General features: G+C 42.1%; 1 protein-coding gene across 1 annotated transcript in view; it reads right to left on the bottom strand.

Moving 5' to 3' along the window:
* The window catches only part of CARMIL1 (capping protein regulator and myosin 1 linker 1), a 144,680-nt gene that overhangs the window by 20,531 nt on the left and 101,922 nt on the right, over window positions 1–22,227 (bottom strand). The window contains exons 30-33 of the mRNA XM_082234939.1: window positions 6,336–6,402; window positions 5,377–5,573; window positions 4,539–4,645; window positions 2,517–2,946 (exon numbers count right to left, since the gene is read on the bottom strand). Coding sequence (XP_082091065.1) covers window positions 2,517–2,946; window positions 4,539–4,645; window positions 5,377–5,573; window positions 6,336–6,402 — 801 coding nt within the window. The remainder of the gene's footprint in view (window positions 1–2,516; window positions 2,947–4,538; window positions 4,646–5,376; window positions 5,574–6,335; window positions 6,403–22,227) is intronic.

Raw genomic sequence — 22,227 nt, 5'->3', positions numbered from 1 at the left:
CTTTCTTTCTTCTTTACATCTAGCTTTCTTATTTTCACTGCAGGTTCACATTTTTGTTTTTAACTTTATTCATAAAGGTGTTAGGAATTAATTCAACAAGGCTGGATAAATATTTATTCCAATCTCGTTGCATATCTGCATTTCTCTTGCACTTTCTTCACTCTGCAAGGGGGGGGGATTCTGAACAGCCTTTTTTTTGGCCTCCATGTACTTACGGTTTCATTAAAAAAATGAATCTATTAACAGAACATCATTTCCCCATGATGATATCAAAGTAGCATTGTGCGCAAACTTAATTGTAATCCCATTCAAGCAGTTTAAATCCCATTTAGGAACATAAGAAGCTGCCTTATATGGAATCAGGCTGTTGTAGCACATCCAGCTCAGTATTTACGCTGAATTGCGGTGGCTCTCCTGGGTTCTATATGGGGGGGGGGCCCACCCTACCTGGAGGGGCCAGGGCTGAATCTGAGACTTTCCATAAACACAGCAGATGCCTTACCCCTGAGCAATGGCTCTGCTACTTCTGTACTCAAACAGGTGGCAACCAGTCGCGTGAACTCCCTTGTCCTACTTTAGATTTACTACCACCTGTGTGCCCCGACTTGATTAGTTTTTATATGGCATTGAACGCTTTTCTTGACACTGTGCTACATCACATCTGAACAACAGTAAATAACTATCACATTTCAGCAGTCCTTGGTTTACAAGTACATCTCTGCATTATAGGATGTGTAGTCTAAATTAGTTGTTATTGAACACCCTGAGTTGACATTTAGGTAAAGGTAAAGGGACCCCTGACCATTAGGTCCAGTCGTGACCGACTCTGGGGTTGCGGCGCTCATCTCGCTTTACTGGCCGAGGGAGCTGGCGTACAGCTTCTGGGTCATGTGGCCAGCATGACTAAGCCACTTCTGGCGAACAGAGCAGTGCACAGAAATGCCGTTTACCTTCCCGCCGGAGCGGTGCCTATTTATCTACTTGCACTTTGACGTGCTTTCAAACTGCTAGGTTGGAAGGAGCACGGACCGAGCAACGGGAACTCACCCCGTCGCTAACCTTCTGATTGGCAAGCCCTAGGCTCTGTGGTTTAACCCACAGCGCCACCTAGGTCCCTGAGTTGACGTTTACCGTAAGCAAAATCTACGCTTTGGGAAGATGGCTAGCCTGTGACAACCCACATGTTGCTGAACTACAACTCCCAGCATCCTTCACTGTTGGCCATGCTGGCTGAGGCTGATGGGAGTTGGGAGTCCAATAACATCCGGGCAGCCACAGGTTCCCCACTGCTGCTTTGAAAGCATTCTTCTCCCTGTATTTTCTAAAAGTTGAACACATCTTCAATGTGTGCACGTTTAGCTTTACATGCTTGGCAAAATTAAAATAAATAAAAATAAAAATGGGACGAGCATCCGGGAAATTTGTCCCCCCCCCCCAATCCCACCCACCATTAAACCCATTAGGGACACCTGCCTCTGCTGTAAATCAACTTCCTAGATGAAATTTCTAGATAACAGAATTTCATCTTAGTAAACTAGGCCACAAATAAAATAGATTTACTATCATGTACCCATATCTTATAGCTAAAACCATTTCTACACATAAATAAGGTAATGCACATAAATTACAAAGTAGGAACATACATCACACAGGAATAAAACATTAAATAACTTTTATCAACTGCATCAAAAAATCCTGGAGGTTAAGGCTCCACCATAAAAGCTTTTTGGTTGGAGTTTCTTCACTCTTTCTAGCCAACACCAGATTTTGTAACTTGTTGGATTAGGCCAATAATATCTATTCCAATTTCACATATACGTGTGGTACTCGGGAACGTAATCCCCACGTAAGTGGGAAGTCGCATGTATTTTTTTAACCTATTTGATATCTAACTGCACTTCATAGGAACTGCAAACAATACCATCTCCCAAATCTCATTAGTCTTACCGTTGCTTGCTGGAGAGTTCTGTTTTAAACCATCTCAAGTGCTAACTAAGCCATGCTACTTGGTCTTATTTGCACTGCATTTGTTCCTAGAGCTAATATTAAAATGTCTTCAAACACTAGGTGGAGCAAGACCACTGCCGAATATTTGCTTGAAGAGAAGACTAATCCCATATTCACTGATCTTTCACTGTTCCTGCAAATTCACACAAAAAACACCCCCACCCCGCCCAACATTTGCCATCTTTTCACCTAGCACACACCTGCTCCTTACCAGCAACTGTAGTAGGATTGTACTAGGTCGCACATCAAGTAGTAAATTCCTTATAGTTTTTGTTCCTACCTCAGGTACGTTTAAGCAGCCAGCTGTCACGTCAACACTTAAACAAACGTGCTAATTTTTTAATAACAAATACAAAAGTATAGAAACCATAAGTCCTAATGGCAATTTTGAGTATAACCATTTTGGTCAGAATCAAATGCCTCAAGCTGGCCGCCATTATTTAGCTATGTTGTTCTGTGTAAGCCCTCAAATGAACTGCTCGGACCATTAAAATGAAAATATCACTCACCTTTTGTGCAGATGCTGCTCTGCGCTCCTGCTTAGCTTTCATTTCTGCTAAAAGTCCACTACCCATCACTTGCACCCCATACCGACGTCCTCCTTGAGGACTGCCTTTGCTGTCACTCTTCTCAAGCTTTGAGGCATCCTCTGAAGACCCCTCCTCTACTGAGTCTGGCGTTTTCAGTTCCTCGTTTTTTTCAGTGTTGCCATTCTGTTCAGTCGATTTAACCTCCTTCTTTGCAGTGTCTGCTGTGGGGCCTTTGGCAGCACCTTTGGGTGCTGAGGGGTCCTCCGACACCAGAACAGTTGGAGGACGTTCAGATTTTGATCTAGATTTGATTAAATTGAGAAAGCCGCTTTTCCGAGAATCTCTTTTCTTCTTTTCATCAGTGGCTTCGCTGGAATCATTTGTGTCCGCGCCTTTTGTTGAGGATCTCCTAATAGATGAAAAGGGCACATAAGCCATAATGGCCTCATTTGGACATAATGCTAAACTACGGTTTAGTGTTACATAGACTCCTGTGCTTCTGCTCTCCATATCTGGCGAGATCACAAGGAGATTGGAAGCTTTCAGTGGTATTTTGACTAACCACAGTTTTGAGCCATCATAGAACTGTAGAGTTGGAAGGGACTTCAAGGGTCAACTAGTCCAACACCCCCTGCAATGCAGGGATCTCAGATAAAGCATTCATGATAGATGGGTACCCAAACTCTGCTTAAAGCCCTCCAAGGAAGGAGAGTCCACAACCTCCTAAGGGAATCTGGTGCAGTACTGTATTAAATTCTCCTTGCTTAAATTCCATGGTAATGCTGGCTCTAAATAAAGAATGCATTTTATATTACCAGAGAAGTCAATCTTCTCTGGTAGATTATGTCTACCAGAGACATAGTTATGTGGAGTTATCATACTTCTCCCTGGGGAAGCTCACCTGGTGCCTTCATTATATACTTTTAGGTGCCAGGCAAAAACATTCCTCTTCAACCAGGCCTTTGGCTGGTTAATATTCTACAGCCTTTTAAATGTGTCTGTGGGAAGGGGGTGGTTTGTTGTTTTGCTTTAATACTTCTGTTTTTATCTTGTATTTTTATTCTGTGAGATCTTATGACAAAGGGGTTTTGTGTGGTACCGAATTTTGATACCAACCTCAAAATACAGTGGTACCTCAGGTTAAGTACTTAATTCATTCCGGAGGTCCGTACTTAACCTGAAACTGTTCTTAACCTGAAGCACCACTTTAGCTAATGGGGCCTCCTGCTGCTGCCGCGCCGCCGGAGCACAATTTCTGTTCTCATCCTGAAGCAAAGTTCTTAACCTGAAGCACTATTTCTGGGTTAGCAGAGTCTGTAACCTGAAGCGTAGGTAACCAGAGGTACCACTGTACCTGCAATTGCTTCAGGTGAGCAAAATCATCCCTCCTACCCTAAACCACTTTGAAGAGGAAATGCAGCATTTAAGTACTGCTTGGCACACTTGTTTCACTGTCTGCTTTTCCTCACCACTGCCTTCCTCCTCAGCCTCCCTTGCTTATGCTACTCTTGAATCCTACACAATGCCCTGCAGTGCCGTGCCATGGCATGTAGCACTGGAACGTCACCAAGATAGGGTGAAGCATAGGTTTTGCATGCAGAAGTTCCCAGGTTCGATCCCTGGCGTCTCCAGATGTGGCTTAGAATAGACTCCTTGCCTCAAACTCTGGAGAGCCATTGCCAGTAAATATGGAAGATGCTGAGCATCAATGGTCTCAGTATAAGGCAGCTTCCTAAAAGAATGGCTCTTCTGCTTAAATTGCAATCATAAAGAATTCTAATGAACTTAAGTGGCACTATGGTGACATAAACCCAAATATATGGATATAGACATATTTAGCATATATAAATCACTTTAACTTACTATTGGCATAATTACGTCTATTACATTAGTGCTAGCAGTGTCATGTACTTGCTATTTTGAATTTTTAAAGACAGAAAACACCCCCCAAATATCTACAGCAGCTTCAGCTACTGTACCTTGCTGAAGAATAAGACTTACTTTGAATCCATTTTTGTCACCTTCTTAGTGAAAAATTCGTCAACGCCTTCATCCACTCTTCCCATAAGACCATTCTGTTCGCCATCTTGAGGTGCTGTCGTACTCACCTGATAAGACACATAAAGGTAAAGGGACCCCTGACCATTAGGTCCAGTCATGGCCAACTCTGGGGTTGCGACGCTCATCTCGCTTTATTGGCCGAGGGAGCCGGCATACAGCTTCCAGGTCATGTGGCCAGCATGACTAAGCCGCTTCTGGCGAACCAGAGCAGCACACGGAAACGCCGTTCACCTTCCTGCCGGTGCGGTACCTATTTATCTATTTGCACTTTGACGTGCTTTAGAACTCCTAGGTTGCCAGGAGCTGGGACTGAACAACGGGAGCTCACTCCGTCACGGGGATTCAAACCACCGACCTTCTGATCGGCAAGTCCTAAGCTCTGTGGTTTAACCCACATAGTTTTACTTAATATAGAAGCCTCTGGAGGTTCTATATTGCCAGTTATGGCTGTCAAAATCCGTAACTGTGTATGGGTTTGAGAAGCAACAAGTTTTTCTTATGAAGAGTGCTGACAAGAGGAAAGAAAAACGTGGCTATCAGAAATCTTAAAGCATGGCTTAAAGCTTGCACACTATTTAAAGAATGGAATAATAAGAATCCTAGAATTGTAGAGTTGGATGGGACTATGAGGGTCATCTAGTCCAACTCCCTGCAATGCAGGACACTTTTGCCCAATGTGGGGCTTGAACCCACAACCCTGAGATTAAGAGTCTCTTGCTCCACCGACTCAGCTATCTCTCCTATGAAGTAAAATATCACAACCAAGATTTTCACTCACCGCAGCTTGCGTGGGCTGTTGTTTTTTATTCCTCTTAGGCCTTAGTTTTGTAAAGTGCTCCAGTTTTTTCCCTTCCTCGGAAGGCAGCTCTGAGATAAGCCCAGAAGTCCGTTTGTCCACTCTTCCGGTAAGGAATGGGGGGTCTTCTATGTGGATGGGAACTTCTTCCAATGCTTTGTCCAAGTCAAACTCCATCTCTAAGAGAAATATTTGAAGTTTCTTATATTTGAACCTCTCCTTTTCTGGTCAGGTTTGTTAACATAGGCATAACCCTGTCAACAAGCCCCCGCAGTGGGAAATGGCATTTGTAAACAGACACGTATGAAATAGTTTGGAATAATTACAAATCATGCTTTGATGATTGGATCTGAGCCTCTGGATCACTTTTTCACCCCACCCTTTCTGCACTCCCTGGTTTGTGGCAACCCAGAACTGGAAATTATGGTTTGTACATAGTTTCCAATTCTGGTTTGGATATAATGGTGAACTATAGGATGTCTTAAACCAGAAAGGGTATGAGGGGATCAGAGTCCATAAGGGAAGGAAGAAGGGAGGGAGAAGCATGCGAGGGCCTGAGGCTTGACAATGACCAGGCCTACAGCATCTAAACTATCTTCACTCATAATGTCTTTAAATATAGAATTGTAGTTATCAAAGTATTTCATCTTTTTTTGCAGACACAGGTTCCTGCACAACTAACACTCCTAAAGAAGCTTGAGCATCAGTATCTATTTTGAATTGTTAATTTGTATAAGGTTAGCTGAGAGCAACAGACCAAATAATGCTTATATTCTAGAACAGGGATGGGTCCTTCATTGTAGTCCATCATCATATTCCCCACAGTCACAGTTTCCCCCTCCCTGGTCTATTTAGGTAAATCTTATAAAGGTCAATTTATGTAAATCTTATAAATCTTAAGGAAGTAGCTTAATAAATTGTGAAAAGAAACAACCACTTACCAAAAGCTCTGGATACAGGCCTCAGCATTCTACTGTGGATACTCTTCCTTTTAGACTTAGGAGTCATCTGCAGAATGAAAAGATGGCAGAACTTAATGCCATAAGTGGGGACAGAAAAGTTAGCTGTACCAGTGCAGCTGTTAGCTCTGAGTAAGACTGGAATATATTCTTCATATTATGAAGTCAACACAGCTGTGAAAGATGGAGCAAAAGCAAAGCTCATTTAATTCTGGATCAGAAATCAAGTGATCTGTTAATCAAGTAACGGTTAATTAAGCTTTCTGTCTTCAGAATCATTCTTAATGATCATTTATTGTGCTGGAAAGCATTCAAACCTGGTGTTCAGACTTTATAATGAGTGCAAATTCATCACATTTGATGAAATGTGGTTGGAAAAGGAGCAATGTCACATAGTGCCATCTGATTTTTAAAAAGTTACTGAGATTTCACAAAAAAGTATTATTATTGAACAATGGAAGCATTATCCTAAGCGTTATTTTTAGTCAAGCTACCTTTGAATGGTGTTTTCTATTTTTAGGCATTATACCGACAAAGAAAGAAAGAAAGAAAGAAAGAAGACACACACACACACACACACACAGAGAGAGAGAGAGAACAGATAAATTCCTTACTATAAATTGTGCATAGTGTCGTTTTTGTGAATTTATCAAATTTTGGTGATATCCTTATACAATGCTTTGGGGATTGACTTATTGTACCGTATTTTTCGCCCTATAGGACGCACCGGCCCATAGGACACACCTAGTTTTCAGCGGGGGGAAATCAAGGAAAAAAATATGATTTCCCCCCCGCAGCTCTGGGAGCAGCGGACAGGCTGCACGCAGCCTGTGCGCTACTCCAAGACCTTCTCCCTGCTTTTGCGGGAGGTGGCGGAATTCCCCCACCTCCCGCAAAAGCCCACAGGAGCCCCACTTGACTCCTGCGGGCTTTTCGACCAGGAGGGAGAAGGGACTGAAACGGCCAGTCAGTCCCTTCTCCCTCCTTGGGGAAAAGCCCCCAAGAGCAGCGCGCTCTTTAAAGGGTGCGCGGCTCCTGCGGGCTTTTCTAGGAGGTGGGGGAATTCCCCACCTCCTAGAAAAGCCGGGGAGCCCCTTTAAAGAACACACGGCTTTTGCCTGCTTTTGCAGGAGGTGGGGGAATTCCCCCATCTCCCGCAAAAGCCCAAAGGAGGGTTGGAGAGTAGCGGCAAGGCGTCGCGCGCCTTCCCGCTGCCCCCCATCCTCTGGGGCTGGCGATGGGGGAAGCGCTGCTTTCCCCCACCGCCAGCCTCAAAGAGCAGACTCTCCTGGCTTCAGCGGAAGCAACGCGAAGCCTCCGGAGCGCAGGCTTCAGAGGCTTCGTGTTGCTATCGCTGAAGCCAAGGAGTCTGCATTCGCCCCATAAGACGCACCCACATTTCCCCTTCATTTTTGGAGGGGAAAAAGTGCGTCTTATAGGGCGAAAAATATGGTAGTTTTAAAATGCTACAATAAAATAAGCCTAATGTTTTCTACTCAAAGCTGACCTTTGCCACAATATTCACAACTTTCCTTTCTATCTTTTATGAGTTATAACAATATATGAAATACTCATTGTATTAGGCAGCCTCAGCATAAAGGGTTTCAACTGTAACTGGTTAGTAGTTCACTGTGTACACTTTTGCTTAAAACCTGCGCTTTTGGAATCACTGTACTTGAATGCATTATTTACTTTAAAAATAAGAGTAGAGTTCACAGTGATAAATCAAAGCCTGAATGTAAAGACCAAAAAGAAATTAATGAAACGATGATCCTACAAATATACTTGTTACTCATTCTAGAACCCAATGAACTCTGAATGGGAGTTTCCTCTTTGATATGGCAATCTAGCCTCCAGTTTAGTTGATCTACCTGTTCACACCAGCTGAAAAGAGAAATGAAGCCCTAGGGGATTATCTTGCTCACGTTTTTCTTGCAGGATCAGACGGGTGAATTCAAGTCTAGCTAGAGCCTTTTCAGCTGTCAGTGCCATTAGAAGGGATAATGAACGGAAATTCCAAATGGCTGAATAAATAAATAAATAAATGCTACTACTGCCCAACGATGAAAGTATTGCTAGGTAGCATTATGCATTATTTGTTTTAATCAAATGTAAGTCACAGTGGAGAAAGCCAGCACAGAAAAAAATTGTTGAACAGACTTCATACAAAGTTTATCTGGCCAGTTCACACCTAAGCATGAACATCTGAGGGTGTGCGTACTCACAACAGGAACTGTGGTTGCTTTGTTCCTCCCCTGGTCCTCCTGTTGTGGTGTGACCTAGTTGGGCTTAGTGCTAGGACTTAAGCACTTAAGTTTGTTCTTGGCCTACCTATACCCCTCCGCCCAACCCCCCCCCAAGACAAATAAAGCACAGACAAAAAAAGAAGGCAAAACACCCTAAACAAACAAAAGCCAAAGGAAAGAATCCAACTCCCTCAAGTAAAAAAACCAAGAAAGAGCAAACACAATAAAAATAGGGAGGGGCAGGGGGAGGGCCACAAGTAGAGTATCAAAGGGCATTGTTGTGCCCATCAGCACCCTGCTGAGAACTTCAGGTATGCACCATCATCAGAATAATCTCATTATAAGCAACAGTAGTACTCAACAGGGAAGGCTTCAGGTGAAACCCCTAAAATACCGTATTTTTTGCACCATAACACTCACTTTTTTCCTCCTAGAAAGTAAGGGGAAATGACTGTGCGTGTTATGGAGGGAATGCCTACGGGTGGCATACCTACGGATTTTCCTCCTCTAAAAACTATGTGCGTGTTATGGTTGGGTGCATGTTATAGAGCGAAAAATACGGTAATTTACTTCATACTACTGTGGCAAACACAAAAAAGCCACAGAATCAAAATAGGAAAGGATACAGATTTAGGGTGGGGGGTGGGGGTACCTCTTCTGTAAGCTTGATGAGCCTATTCCTATTATCTTGTTGTTGTCTGGGTAACCAGTTCCTGAACCAAAAAGTACAAGTGAAAAGAAACTAAATGATGCTAACCAGTTAATTAGAATCTGAGGTACTTTGGTGCACAACAATTATGAAGGAGAACAGGGTCTGATTAAATGCACACAGAGAGCCCCGAGTCCCCCTGCCCAAATTTTCCTCCTCGCTCCACATGAGTTTCTTTTGTACTGCCTTCCGTTCATGCAACACAACATGCTATTTTATGTTTACAGTTGTTTTCCTGATATTTCCCATGTCACCCCCACCCCCAACACACACACTCACTCCATGTACCCTCCTTGAATCCTGCCTCTGATTATTCCCCCTTCTGGTCTCAGCTGGTCATCAGGATCTACAGCTTCCTGGCTCTTATTACGCTACATTTACGACAATGTCCAATATATTGTTAAAGCCATGCAAAGTAAACAGATAATTAAACAAAAGCCTAGATTGAAGCAATTTCTTTAATGGGCACTGAGAGGAACATTCCTGCTTAGTTAACTGAGCTTTTGATAGCAGGTGGATGGTGGCTATTGGACACGCTCCACCTGCTTTGAGTAGGATTGAAGAACGTTGTTAGATAGATGGGCTGTAGTCAGTGAAGGAAAAAGGAAAGGAGGGCTTGATAAACACACTGTTTGCTTTTGCAGGACTGAATGCTGCCTTAAATATTAGCATGGGTGCATGTTCCCTCGTGCACAGCGTGCATATTTATAAAGAAGCAGACATTCCAAGCATGCCGAATGTCTTCAGTACTGCCTTGTAACAATAAGCCAGACAGTGTAAAAGACTTTCTACTGCTTATGGAAGTGGGGGATCATGAAACAATATTATTATTCTAACTGACTAAACCTAAGAGTAGTGGCACCCCTTCATGGATCACTGCCTTGCCGTGGCGAAGGGGCTTGAATAACTCGGAGAAGCTATGAGCTATGCCGTGCAGGGCCACCCAAGATGGACAGGTCATAGTGGAGAGTTTTGACCAAACGTGATCCACCTGGAGGAGGAACCGGCAAGCCACTCCAGTATCCCTGCCAAGAAAACTCCATGGACAAAGACAACAGGCATATAAAAGTTATGATGCTGGAAGATGAGCCCCTCAGGTCGGAAGGTGTCCAACATGCTACTGGGGAAGAGTGGAGGACAAGTACAGGTAGATCCAGAGCGGATGAAGCGGCTGGGCCAAAGCTGAAAGGACGCTCAGTTGTGGATATGCATGGAAGCGAAAGGAAAGTCCAATGCTGTAAAGAAAAACATTGCATAGGAACCTGGAATGTAAGAACCATGAACCTGGGTAAGTTGGATGTGGTCAAAAATGAGATGGCAAGAATAAATATTGACATCCTGGGCATCAGTGAACTAAAATGGACGGGAATGGGCGAATTCAGTTTGGATGACTATCATATCTAATACTGTGGGCAAGAAACCCGTAAAAGAAATGGAGTGGCCCTCATAGTCAACAAAAGAGTGGCGAAAGCTGTACTGGAATGCAATCTCAAAAATGATAGAATGATCTCGATACGAATCCAAAGCAGACCTTTTAACATCACAGTAATCCAAGTTTATGCACCAACTACTGGTGCTGAAGAAACTGAAATTGACCAATTCTATGAAGACTTACAAGACCTTATAGAAGTGACACCAAAGAAGGATGTTCTTCTCATTATAGGGGATTGGAATGCTAAAGTAGGGAATCAAGAGATAAAAGGAACAACTGGCAAGTTTGGCCTTGGAGATCAAAATCAAGCAGGGCAAAGGCTAATAGAGTTCTGTCAAGAGAACAGGCTGGTCATCACAAACACACTTTTCCAACAACGCAAGAGACTACTCTACACATGGACATCACCAGATGGGCAACATCGAAATCAGATTGATTATATTCTCTGCAGCCAAAGCTGGAGAAGCTCTATACAGTCAGCAAAAACTAGACCTGGAGCTGACTGTGGCTCAGATCATCAGCTTCTTATAGCAAAATTCAAGCTTAAACTGAAGAAAGTAGGAAAAACCACTGGGCCGGTAAGATACAATCTAAACCAAATCCCTTATGAATACACAGTGGAAGTGAGGAACAGGTTTAAGGATTTAGATTTGCTGGACAGAGTGCCTGAAGAACTATGGGTGGAGGCTCGCAACATTATATAGGAGGCAGCAACTAAAACCATCCCAATGTAAAAGAAATGCAAGAAAGCAAAGTGGCTGTCCAATGAGGCCTTACAAATAGCGGGGGAGAGAAGGCAAGCAAAATGCGAGGGAGATAGTGAAAGATACAGGGAATTGAATGCAGATTTCCAAAGAATAGCAAGGAGAGACAAGAAGGCCTTCTTAAACGAGCAATGCAAAGAAATAGAGGAAAACAACAGAATGGGAAGAACCAGAGATCTGTTCAAGAAAATCGGAAATATGAAAGGAACATTTCGTACAAAGATTACCATAATAAAGGACAAAAGTGGTAAGGACCTAACAGAAGCAGAAGACATCAAGAAGAGGTGGCAAGAATACACAGAAGAATTATACCAGAAAGAAATGGATGTCTCGTACACCCCAGGTAGTGTGGTTGCTGACCTTGAGCCAGACATCCTGGAGAGTGAAGTCAGATGGGCCTTAGAAAGCACTGCAAATAACAAGGCCAGTGGAAGTGATGGTATTCCAGCTGAACTATTTAAAATTTTAAAAGATGATGCTGTTAAGGTGCTACATTCAATATGCCAGCAAGTTTGGAAAACTCAGCAGTGGCCAGAGGATTGGAGAAGATCAGTCTACATCCCAATCCCAAAGAAGGGCAGTGCCAAAGAATGCTCCAACTACCGCACAATTGCACTCATTTCACACGCTAGCAAGGCTATGCTTAAAATTCTACAAGGAAGGCTCAAGCAGTATGTGGACCGAGAACTCCCAGAAGTGCAAGCTGGATTTAGAAGAGGCAGAGGAACCAGAGACAAAATTGCAAACATGCGCTGGATTACGGAGAAAGCTAGAGAGTTCCAGAAAGACATCTACTTCTGCTTCATTGACTATGCAAAAGCCTTTGACTGTGTCGACCACAGCAAACTATGACAAGTTCTTAAAGAAATGGGAGTGCCTAATCACCTCATCTGTCTCCTGAGAAATCTCTATGTGGAACAAGAAGCTACAGTTAGAACTGGATATGGAACAACTGATTGGTTCAAAATTGGGAAAGGAGTACGACAAGGCTGTATATTGTCTCCCTGCTTATTTAACTTATATGCAGAATTCATCATGCGAAAGGCTGGGCTGGATGAATCCGAAGCCGGAATTAAGATTGCCAGAAGAAATATCAACAACCTCAGATATGCAGATGACACAACCTTGATGGCAGAAAGTGAGGAGGAATTAAAGAACCTTTTATTGAGGGTGAAAGAGGAGAGCGCAAAATATGGTCTGAAGCTCAACATCAAAAAAAACGAAGATCATGGCCACTGGTCCCATCACCTCCTGGCAAATAGAAGGGGAAGAAATGGAGGCAGTAAGAGATTTTACTTTCTTGGGCTCCATGATCACTGCAGATGGTGACAGCAGTCATGAAATTAAAAGACGTCTGCTTCTTGGGAGAAAAGCAATGACAAACCTAGACAGCATCTTAAAAGGTAGAGACATCACCTTGCCAACAAAGGTCCGTTATGGTTTTCCCAGCAGTGATGTATGGAAGTGAGAGCTGGACCATAAAGACGGCTGATCGCCGAAGAATTGATGCTTTTGAATTATGGTGCTGGAGGAGACTGTTGAGAGTCCCATGGACTGCAAGAAGATCAAACGTATCCATTCTTAAGGTAATCAGCCCTGAGTGCTCACTGGAAGGACAGATCATGAAGCTGAGGCTTCAATACTTTGGCCACCTCATGAGAAGAGAAGACTCCCTGGAAAAGACCCTGATGTTGGGAAAGATGGAGGGCACAAGGAGAAGGGGACGAGAGAGGATGAGATGGTTGCATGGTGTTCTTGAAGCTACCAGCATGAGTTTGTTTTTTTTTTTTTTTAATCATATTTATTAAAATTTCCAATAATAACAGAATAGGAAAATAAGAAAGATAAAGGAAAGAAAGAAAAAGAGAAACTAACTTAGACCCTTCTTTTCATAACCTTCTTTCTGGGACTTCCTCCTTCCCCTCCCGATTGTATTCCCCTTTATCCAAGTTGGTTCCACAAGTTCTCATCCCCAATTAAACCTAATATATTATACTCATAAACCAATTTAAATTTACACCATCTTAGCATCACTCCTCGTCTTATAATAGAACAAAATTTTCCCCAAGATCCGCTCTCATTTCTTCCACGAGTTCCCCCTTTCTAAAAAAAAAAAGAAAAAACAGAAACGTAAAGTATCAAAGTTATAAAGAATATAAGATAGAAAGTATAGAGAAATTCAAAAAGTTGGTTACAAAGCCTTTGGATTCTAAGGTTCCCCCTCCCTTCCCCGGTTTTGATTCCCCATGTCCATTTGTCTGTATGTTGTCGGCCTGGAGATCTTAAGTCCACAGCCAAATTTATCTCAGTCCATCATGCTGTTTTCTTCGGATTTGATTGTCTTAATGATGTTTAACGTCGAAAATCCAATCTAATAGAGGCCTTTAATTTTCTTTAATCTTTTGTTGCTCCTCCCATTATTCTTTCCGTGTCGTATTCAGTCATCTACTCTTTTATTTCTTGGTTTCTCAGGTTTCTGTCTTGTTCAGCTGTCAAAACATTCTTGTTCCAAAATTTAACGTCTCTACAGAGGTTTGTTATTCAGGGACACAGACTTACGTCCAGTTCCTTTCTTGCTTCAATGGAAGATTCTATTGTGTTATAGTCACCTCTGTAGACAAAATAATATTTCAGTTCTGCAGCTTTCCCAGGAGATAAGACCTTTACACATCCCAGAGTAGTTTTCCACATACGACACTTGTAATGTCCCAAATCCCCTCTAGAGGGATTACAATAACTTTGTATCCTCTAATCCAAAAGTCAATTTGTTGTTTCTTTTTCCCGACAGTTTATATCCATATTTATATCAAATTGTAACAAAATTAACCAGCAAAGAACTTGTAGCAAGGTCCTCTTTATAATTTCCAGTTTTGACAGCTCCTTTGACAGCTGTCAAAATCTCCATCTCTCTTCGCCAGGCTGTCCGAATCGCCCCGGTTCCCAGGGGGGGGGGTTGCTTTTTCCTCACCCTCGACTCCTCTCCTCCAGCACAGTTCTTATAATTCACATCGTGGAGTTGGTAATTTTTATCATCAATAAGCTTCTGAATAGATCTTGGTTTCTCAGTCCTTGTTTTAGCATGTTTACAATCAGGGAGGGGACTGACTTCCTTTTTTGGATCCCCTCCCGCTCGTGCCAAATCCGGAAAAATTTTTCTTTTTTCCTCCTTTTAAACCCGGTTGCCCAATTACTCACGGGTTGTTGATCAATTGTCCGAATTTCCTTTGGAAGAAGCCAGCGCTCTCCGCCGAATGGCATGCGGCTGCGCCCGGCAGGGGAAGCGGAGGACTCAAAGCACCACGCTACTCCCCGGCGCCCGATCCGTAGCCTTTAAAAAGGCTCTTTCACAAGCCGGGAGAGCGATAACGGTGCCAGCCGAGTCACCATGTCCACGGGATCCGTTCCCGTGGTTTCTAAGGGTCCCCGCGTCGCCGGCGCGGTAGGACCCAGCCCCTGCCGAGCAGACTCCCTCCGGAGCTCGGAGGGAGTCCGCCATTCGGCGATGGCGCCAACCCGGAAGTCGAAGCTACCAGCATGAGTTTGATCAAACTGCGGGAGGCAGTGGAGGACAGAAGTGCCTGGCGTGCTCTGGTCCATGGGATCACGAGGAGTCAGACACGACTAAACGACAACAAGAGTAGTGGCAAGGCAGAGACAGTGATTGTGTCCTACAGCCACCAGGCTGGAGCAATTAATAACTGTTACACTGATACACTGATCAATTTGTCCCAGCCATACAAAGAAAGCACAGTTTATCTAACTTATTTCATTAATAATTTCTGGCACGAGATCATCTACGCATTTTCTTGGTGACTTTAAATCAATAGGTCAGTTTTAGTTGGTAAAACTGAATGCAAGTAATCTTTTAAGACATGCTCAGTGCTGCCATACTAAAAGCTTAACTGAAGATTGCTGAAAACGGCAACTCTTCCGTTTTCAGCAAAATGGGATGGAGCAGGGAGGAATCTTGTGTTTACCTATCTATGGCAACTATTACGTTTTGAGTGAATATGGTAATGAAGTGTATACAATATAATCTATTTTCTACCTAATTAGCATTTTGGTACCTGCAGAAGCTCATGTTCAAGCCATTTTTTACCTGCATATGTTAAGACAGCCTTCTCCAACTTGATGCCCTCCAATGTTTCGAACTACAACTCCTATTGGCCCCTGTCTTCTCTAGCCAATGTTCATGGATGTTGAGAATTGTAACCCAAAACACCTGAAGGCTGCTAGGATGGGGAAAGCTGTGTTAAGACATTCTTCTTAAAAGTTCTGCCCATACAGCTGAATTTGAATGGCATTTGGTTCAGCAGAAAGATTGACAGATAAGCAGACGCCATTCATACATACCTAAAGGCAACCCAATTATAGTATGATTCTAAAAGATATTTTCATTATTAGTCTACTGTACATTAGTCTAGTGTAATGTAGGATGCATGAGAATGCACGTGTCTGCTCATTTTTCAGGATGCAGTATGAATAGCAAATATTCCATCAAATGTAGGAATTGTAGAACATATATATGATTTTTACAGGTGGCAATGCATATGGGTTTACCCACACCTGCATAACCACTTTTGATAAAATATTTGCATCTGTGATGTGACCGTAACTCTTTTCATAGAGACCACGAAAAGCAGAAACAGTATGCTGAAGGTGATGCAAACCAAACCTTCACAAATTGAAAAGGAAAAGTCCTACAGTGCAGAAGGAGAGAAAACATGTTCTTCCAAGTACTCAAGTTACACTCCAACTCTAAAGCAAAATGGTGGCGCACGCCACTCCAGATTTCTGGTTGCTTTGTTTCAACAAAAAGTATCACCTGTTGTATCCCACTCTATAATAGCAAATGTCACCTGCAGCACTTGTGTTTGTTGCTCCTCCTGAAACCATAGCCTGGCTGGCAAACGATCAAGAACAGAAATGGAAGTGTAGAATTGCCAGAGGGTGTGGGCATCTGAGGAAAAACTGGCAAGAAACCTAGTGTATTGATTCTTCCACTGCCCAAGGGGAAAAGTAGGGATTTCTGTTAGATCCTCTTATAACTGGAAGTGGAAATTATATTTTAACACGTACGGAGAGCTTCAATCTTGGTATTAGGGGGAAACTTTACACACCATTGCTTAGCATAATTAGACTTGAAATGACTCCAGAAGAGGTTATATACAAACGTTTCCCTGTTTCCGCTGCCTCTGCTCTATTCCTGTTACATAAACTTGCTGAATGCATTTTCATTCAGATCAGATCCAGTCTCTTTTCCTTTTCTCCCTCTCCCCGTCAAAGGTACGAATATTGCATGCTTGAATGGCATTTGCCAAGCAGAGACAATGCAGTGCAACAGAAAATATGTCACCTGTGCAACAGCTACAGTGGGGCTAGCCAGGGTTTTTTTGCCCTGGGTGAAGTCTCCAGAGGGGCACCTGTATGTGTGGGGGTGGCGGTGTGCTAAACTGGATCTCCGACTCAGGTGTAATAAAGCTTAGTTTTGCCCCTGGGAAAACCCTACCTTCTGTTCCTTTAAAGCTTTGTTTTCAATAAACTGATCTTAGCATGAATGCACAACTGAATCCAGAGATTTTCTTAGCCATTAACTAGTGCTATGTGAACATTATGCTTGGTATTGTTCTCATGTCTTCTGAGGGATATTTCAAATTCGCCACACTTTACGCTGGCTGGAACATCTTGTAAAATCCAACTTCGCTTCCAAATTGTCACCTGTTTCTGTTAATAGCTGCACACTGACGGTACGGCATTTCCCCCAACAGATTAGTAAGGCACTACAGAAGCAAATGGAGCAAGAAAAACAAAGTAGGTAAGAAACAGCAAAGCTTAAAACAAAAATACTTACACTTGTACAGCAGAGAGTCTCCATGCAGCCAGAAGAGAAAGATAAAAGAATATGAATGGGCAGAAGATAAAGCAAGAGCAGTTTCAAGGGAGAAGAGTAGGGAGAAGCAAGCAGTGCTGAAATTTGGCAAATAAAAAAAAAATTGAAGCAGAAATACTGAAGCAAAGATAAGCAGAAGATACAAACCTTTCACATTAAGGCAAAATGGGAACAGATTTATATCAGGTGCAGGCAAGCTCTCTCTGTGCTTTCATTTATGCTTTATTACTATTCCCTGAAGAGGTGAAGATGACTAAAAGGGGCAGGGGAGCATGAAGACCTCCAGTGTAGAACCTCATGCACTTTCAAAACATTTGAGGATCATGATTTTTAATTGAAATAATGTAAGCTCCTGGCTCAGATGACTGAAGGGCCAGTAGCTCCTTGAACCTGAAGTTATTATTACTATTATTCTTTATACTGCAGCACAGTTCAGTGTTACATTTCAAACATCTGGGAGAAATAGACACTTGGTAGAAGACATCTTCTTCTGGTCTATGTCCAAATGCCATTAACAGAGTTAACATAAATGAACAAACAAACAAACAAACCTCCCAAAGCTATGTGCGTTATCCAGAAGAGAGTTCAATAGAGATTATTCCCAGGTAAATGAATACAACTATACAATGGTTTTAATCGCAGTAATAGAAAACAAACAAACAAACAAACAAACAAACAAACAAACAAACCATGTTCCTCCTTATTTGTAAATAATGCATGTGGTATGAATACTAGTGTTTCCACCAAATTACATGTATGTTGCATTTTAGTTTTAACACAAGGATATTTATTTTAAAACAGTTATCTAACAGAGCATTCAAGTAGGGGAAGAGAGGAAAAGCAAGTTCCTTCAGCATTTGCAGAGGAGTTTTACGTAACTTCCTTAACAGTCTCAGTCACATAAGGAGTATCCTAAATAATTCCATTTTATGGAATGCTAATATAGCATCTGGTTCACTGTATGTAGTACAACATACTTCACTGTAGTTCAAAACATTTCAGAGTAAAACACTCCTCTTTGGGAGATTGAAAAGCTTACAAGTTCGTAAAATTGAAACACACCTTATTCTCAAACAAACAAACCCTCCAAGAACCAGCTTGAGACAGAGTAAAATTATATTCTCTCCATATTTGTGTCAAACACCTGCAATTTCATGGAATGCTATACACATATAATTTATCATCTGGTTCACTGTATATAGTCCCTCTTCCTACAACTAAGACAAAGTGAAATGGTTTAGGAAATAATATTTCACTATTTTGTTTCGCCACACGCCTGACATCTAGATTAAAACAGAATCATTTTGAGTCCATTTCTATCCTCTGCTGAGCAGGCAGGACACAATACACAGCTCTGAATGCTGCTGCAAGTGTTGGGAGCTGACATCATACTATTTTAAAATTTATGAATGGATTTTTATCCTGGTCTTCATGCCATAGCCCTCCCAAGGAGGCTCTCAAAATTAAAACAACTTAAACAATTAAATACATTGTACTTTATCCGCCCCAATCAAAAATCAGCAGCAGTTAAAACTCCTGGCACACAACACTTCAGCCAAAGAGAGATTGAAATAAATATTTCTTCAGAATCCATTTAAAGGTAAATAAAGATGGGATCGTATATATCCCTGTAATGAAAGAATGCCATAGGTGTGGGGGCCACCACCCAAAAGCTCCTCTTGCTGGTATCATCCACTGGACTGGTGGAACTTTCCAGTAAGCCAGAGATCTCATCTTTGAAGTCAATCTTAAGGCTGGGCAAGCTGACATAGGTATGGTTGGTGCCTTTGCTGAAGCCTTAGTGCAGGTGGAACAGTCTTAATTACATATACAGAAACTTTGTATACTTCAGAAGAGGAGAGAAGGTTGCCATTTGTCTCTTGCACCATTCTATGCCTATGGTTCTAAATTGACAGGAGTTTTGTTCCAGCTAGCAGCTGTAAGCAGAGGATTTCCCTTTAATTTTAGGTGGAAATGGAATGTGCCATTCTTGTTTCACCCACACTGAAATATGTGTTCCTGCTTGGGCAGGAAGAGCCATAGAAGGCTGCCCAGAAGGGAAGTGGAAGGCAAAACCTTTCCTTACTTTTTTTAGACTGAACAGCTAAATACTTGTGTGTTAAACACCATGGCAGCGAGATGCATGGAGCAACATTCCTCTTCAGGTATCATTTTACTAGCTTACTTGCTGCTAGATCCAACAGTTGCTCCAATACCAGTCACAGAACATCTGAAGTCTACCACTATGAAAGTTGCTGCCACGCTGTCATTAACAATGTAATGTCTGAAGAGCCTGGTTGTTGTTTTTTGGCAGGTTTAGCTATCACACAACTAAGGGGTGCATCCAGATTGTACAATGTTCCTAGGCATACGTCCTGCCTTTAAAACTCTGTGTCTGAGCGTTGCTGAGGGTGTTTTTTTTTGGTCCCAGAGCTTTCCCCAGGAAAACCCACGTTTTACTATTGAATCACAGCAAATGGCAATTGGGTTTTCTGTGGGATAGCCATTTACTCCAATTCAGCAGTAAAACAAGGGTTTTCTGGGGAAAGTTCCAAGACAAAAAACAGCAGCAGCCTGCTTGAACACGGAGCTTTACAGCGGGGGACCTGTGTCTGAAAAGTGTGGAAGCAAAAGGAGGTATGGATGAGCTGCAAGAGAAGTATGACAAGCACTAAATTATGCCAGAGCACCACGCAATAGCTCAGCTTCCCATACAATAATCCTCGACTGAGTTTGACCATTGTCGGTTTAAGAGCTCACCTGCAAGTCAACTCCACAGAGCAAAAACAAAAATACTTAAATATCCTGTTCAACCTTACAAGGCCACTTCAACTACAACACTAACAGCACTAAGCCTTTATCCAACAGTAAAAGACAAACTCTTAATTTATAAAGTAGCCTTTAGAGAGAATCTTCTTCCTTTCCTTAAGTCTGGACATTAATTCTGTGCCAGTGCCGTGTGAAGATTGCACAGTCATAAAGAAGATGAAAAAATGCACACTTGCCTCTTCTCTTCAGGCAGGTTATGATTTAGTGCTGAAATCGAAGTGAATGAACCATGAAATACTGTGAAAGAATAATGGAGAGTGATCTATATTTAGCACATAAGTGTGAAGTCTCCAGGCAAATTGGAGTGGTCTGAACAGCCTAGGAAACCTGACCAAGGGCTAAACTAATCATGAAAGACATTAAAAAGAGCATGTTGAGGGTAATACTAAAAACAAAAAAACAAAACCCAGTACATAAAACATCAGAACAAAGTGTAAGTAAGCTTGCTCAACATTAGATCAATCAAAGAGTCCTAATTAGCATTTGAAACTCTGTGGTATATTCTTCTTACGATAGAAGTCAAATATCCTTTAACGCATATTTGAACACACCAAGATCTGCAGTGCAAATCCCAGGAACAAATTTTATTATGGCTAGATTCATAAGATGTTTCAGAAGGTAACTCTTTCCCCTACTGATGGGATGAGGCCTTTCATCACAGACTAATTTTAGATTTTCTCGCAGTCCTTTTGCTGCTGTGCTCAGAGTGGGAGCTTCTCCTGGACATGACTTCAAATGCTTTTCTTGAATTCTTGGACTCAAACAAGAGCCAGATCTCTCAAGCTTGCACCAGAAGCAAAAGCTCCTTAATGGAAACACAAGCAGTGGTTTGAAATTTTTAAGTAGGGGATCATCAGTTTAAGCTTGAACTGTTATTTGCTTCTCAGAATAACTTCTACCTATCTGAACACTCCCACTGTCACACAGAGAAATCTTTGAAGTAGCAATACAATGCTGAAATTGTTACTGCATTAACATTAAGGACACAACAACCATAGATCAGACCAAACAACATATAGCTATTTGCAATAGTTCTCTTATGGCTATTATATCAAAAACTATTGGGGTACAATCCTATGGTCCCCCAGGAAAGTGTTCCAGGGATTATGGGTTTTTCAGATTCCCCTCTCTGATGTTGGGGAGAGATATGTCTACCCTCGAGAGGGAGATTTGATCTCCTGGCTATGGAAAGATAATACTGAGAAGTATATGAAGGGAAATGTCCCCATCTTTCTCTTATGTGCATCACTGAGCTTTTAAGAGGGAACAAGAACTGAAGCAGATTTGAAGCCCTTCTCTGGCAAAACCCAGCGCCAAATCATCCACTCTCATTAGCTTCCACTAGAAAGATTCTAATTTGGAATATTATGCTTTTCTTTTCTCAATTTTTTTTAAAAAAACATTGATCCATCAGTTAATGCAGACATACCACTTTAATTGTAGTTTGTCTTACAAAAGAACATAATAGTCTGCTGGTTGGGATGCTTGATTCCACTGCCAATGAAAACTACACATTCCTGAGTAAACAGCTCATTCAGAGTTTTGCAGATGTAGTGATCACTTTGCCCCTCAAGTATTTTATAACTTCTGATGGTAGCTGAGATGTATGTAAGGGGAGGAGCTATTGCTCAGAGGTACAAGCATTTGGTTTGCATGCAGATGGTCCCAATTCCAGAGGTCTTTAGCGGAAAATATTTCATGTGTCAGGGTTGATGAGGAATTCTGTCCAAGGATTTATCAATCTAATTTATATCCCACCCTGTTCCCCAAAGGACCACTGGGTGCCACACAACAAATGATACAACAAAAAATCATTATAAAAACAAATCTGTTACAGATGCAAACTGGGAAGCATACTAACTTAAAATACTTGTTGAAAGAGGACAGTCTTCAGTAGGTGCTGGAAAGACAACAGAGATGGTGACTGTCTAAATATTCAAGGGGAGGGAATTCCAAAAGGTAGGTGCCACAACACTAAAGGACTGATTTTTACATGTGCTGAAC

The sequence above is a fragment of the Podarcis vaucheri genome (genome assembly GCF_965113315.1).
Source record: "Podarcis vaucheri genome assembly, chromosome: 8".
Classification (NCBI taxonomy): domain Eukaryota; kingdom Metazoa; phylum Chordata; class Lepidosauria; order Squamata; family Lacertidae; genus Podarcis; species Podarcis vaucheri.
Note: the sequence above shows the minus strand (reverse complement) of the source record. Positions and strands in the feature narration are given on the sequence as shown.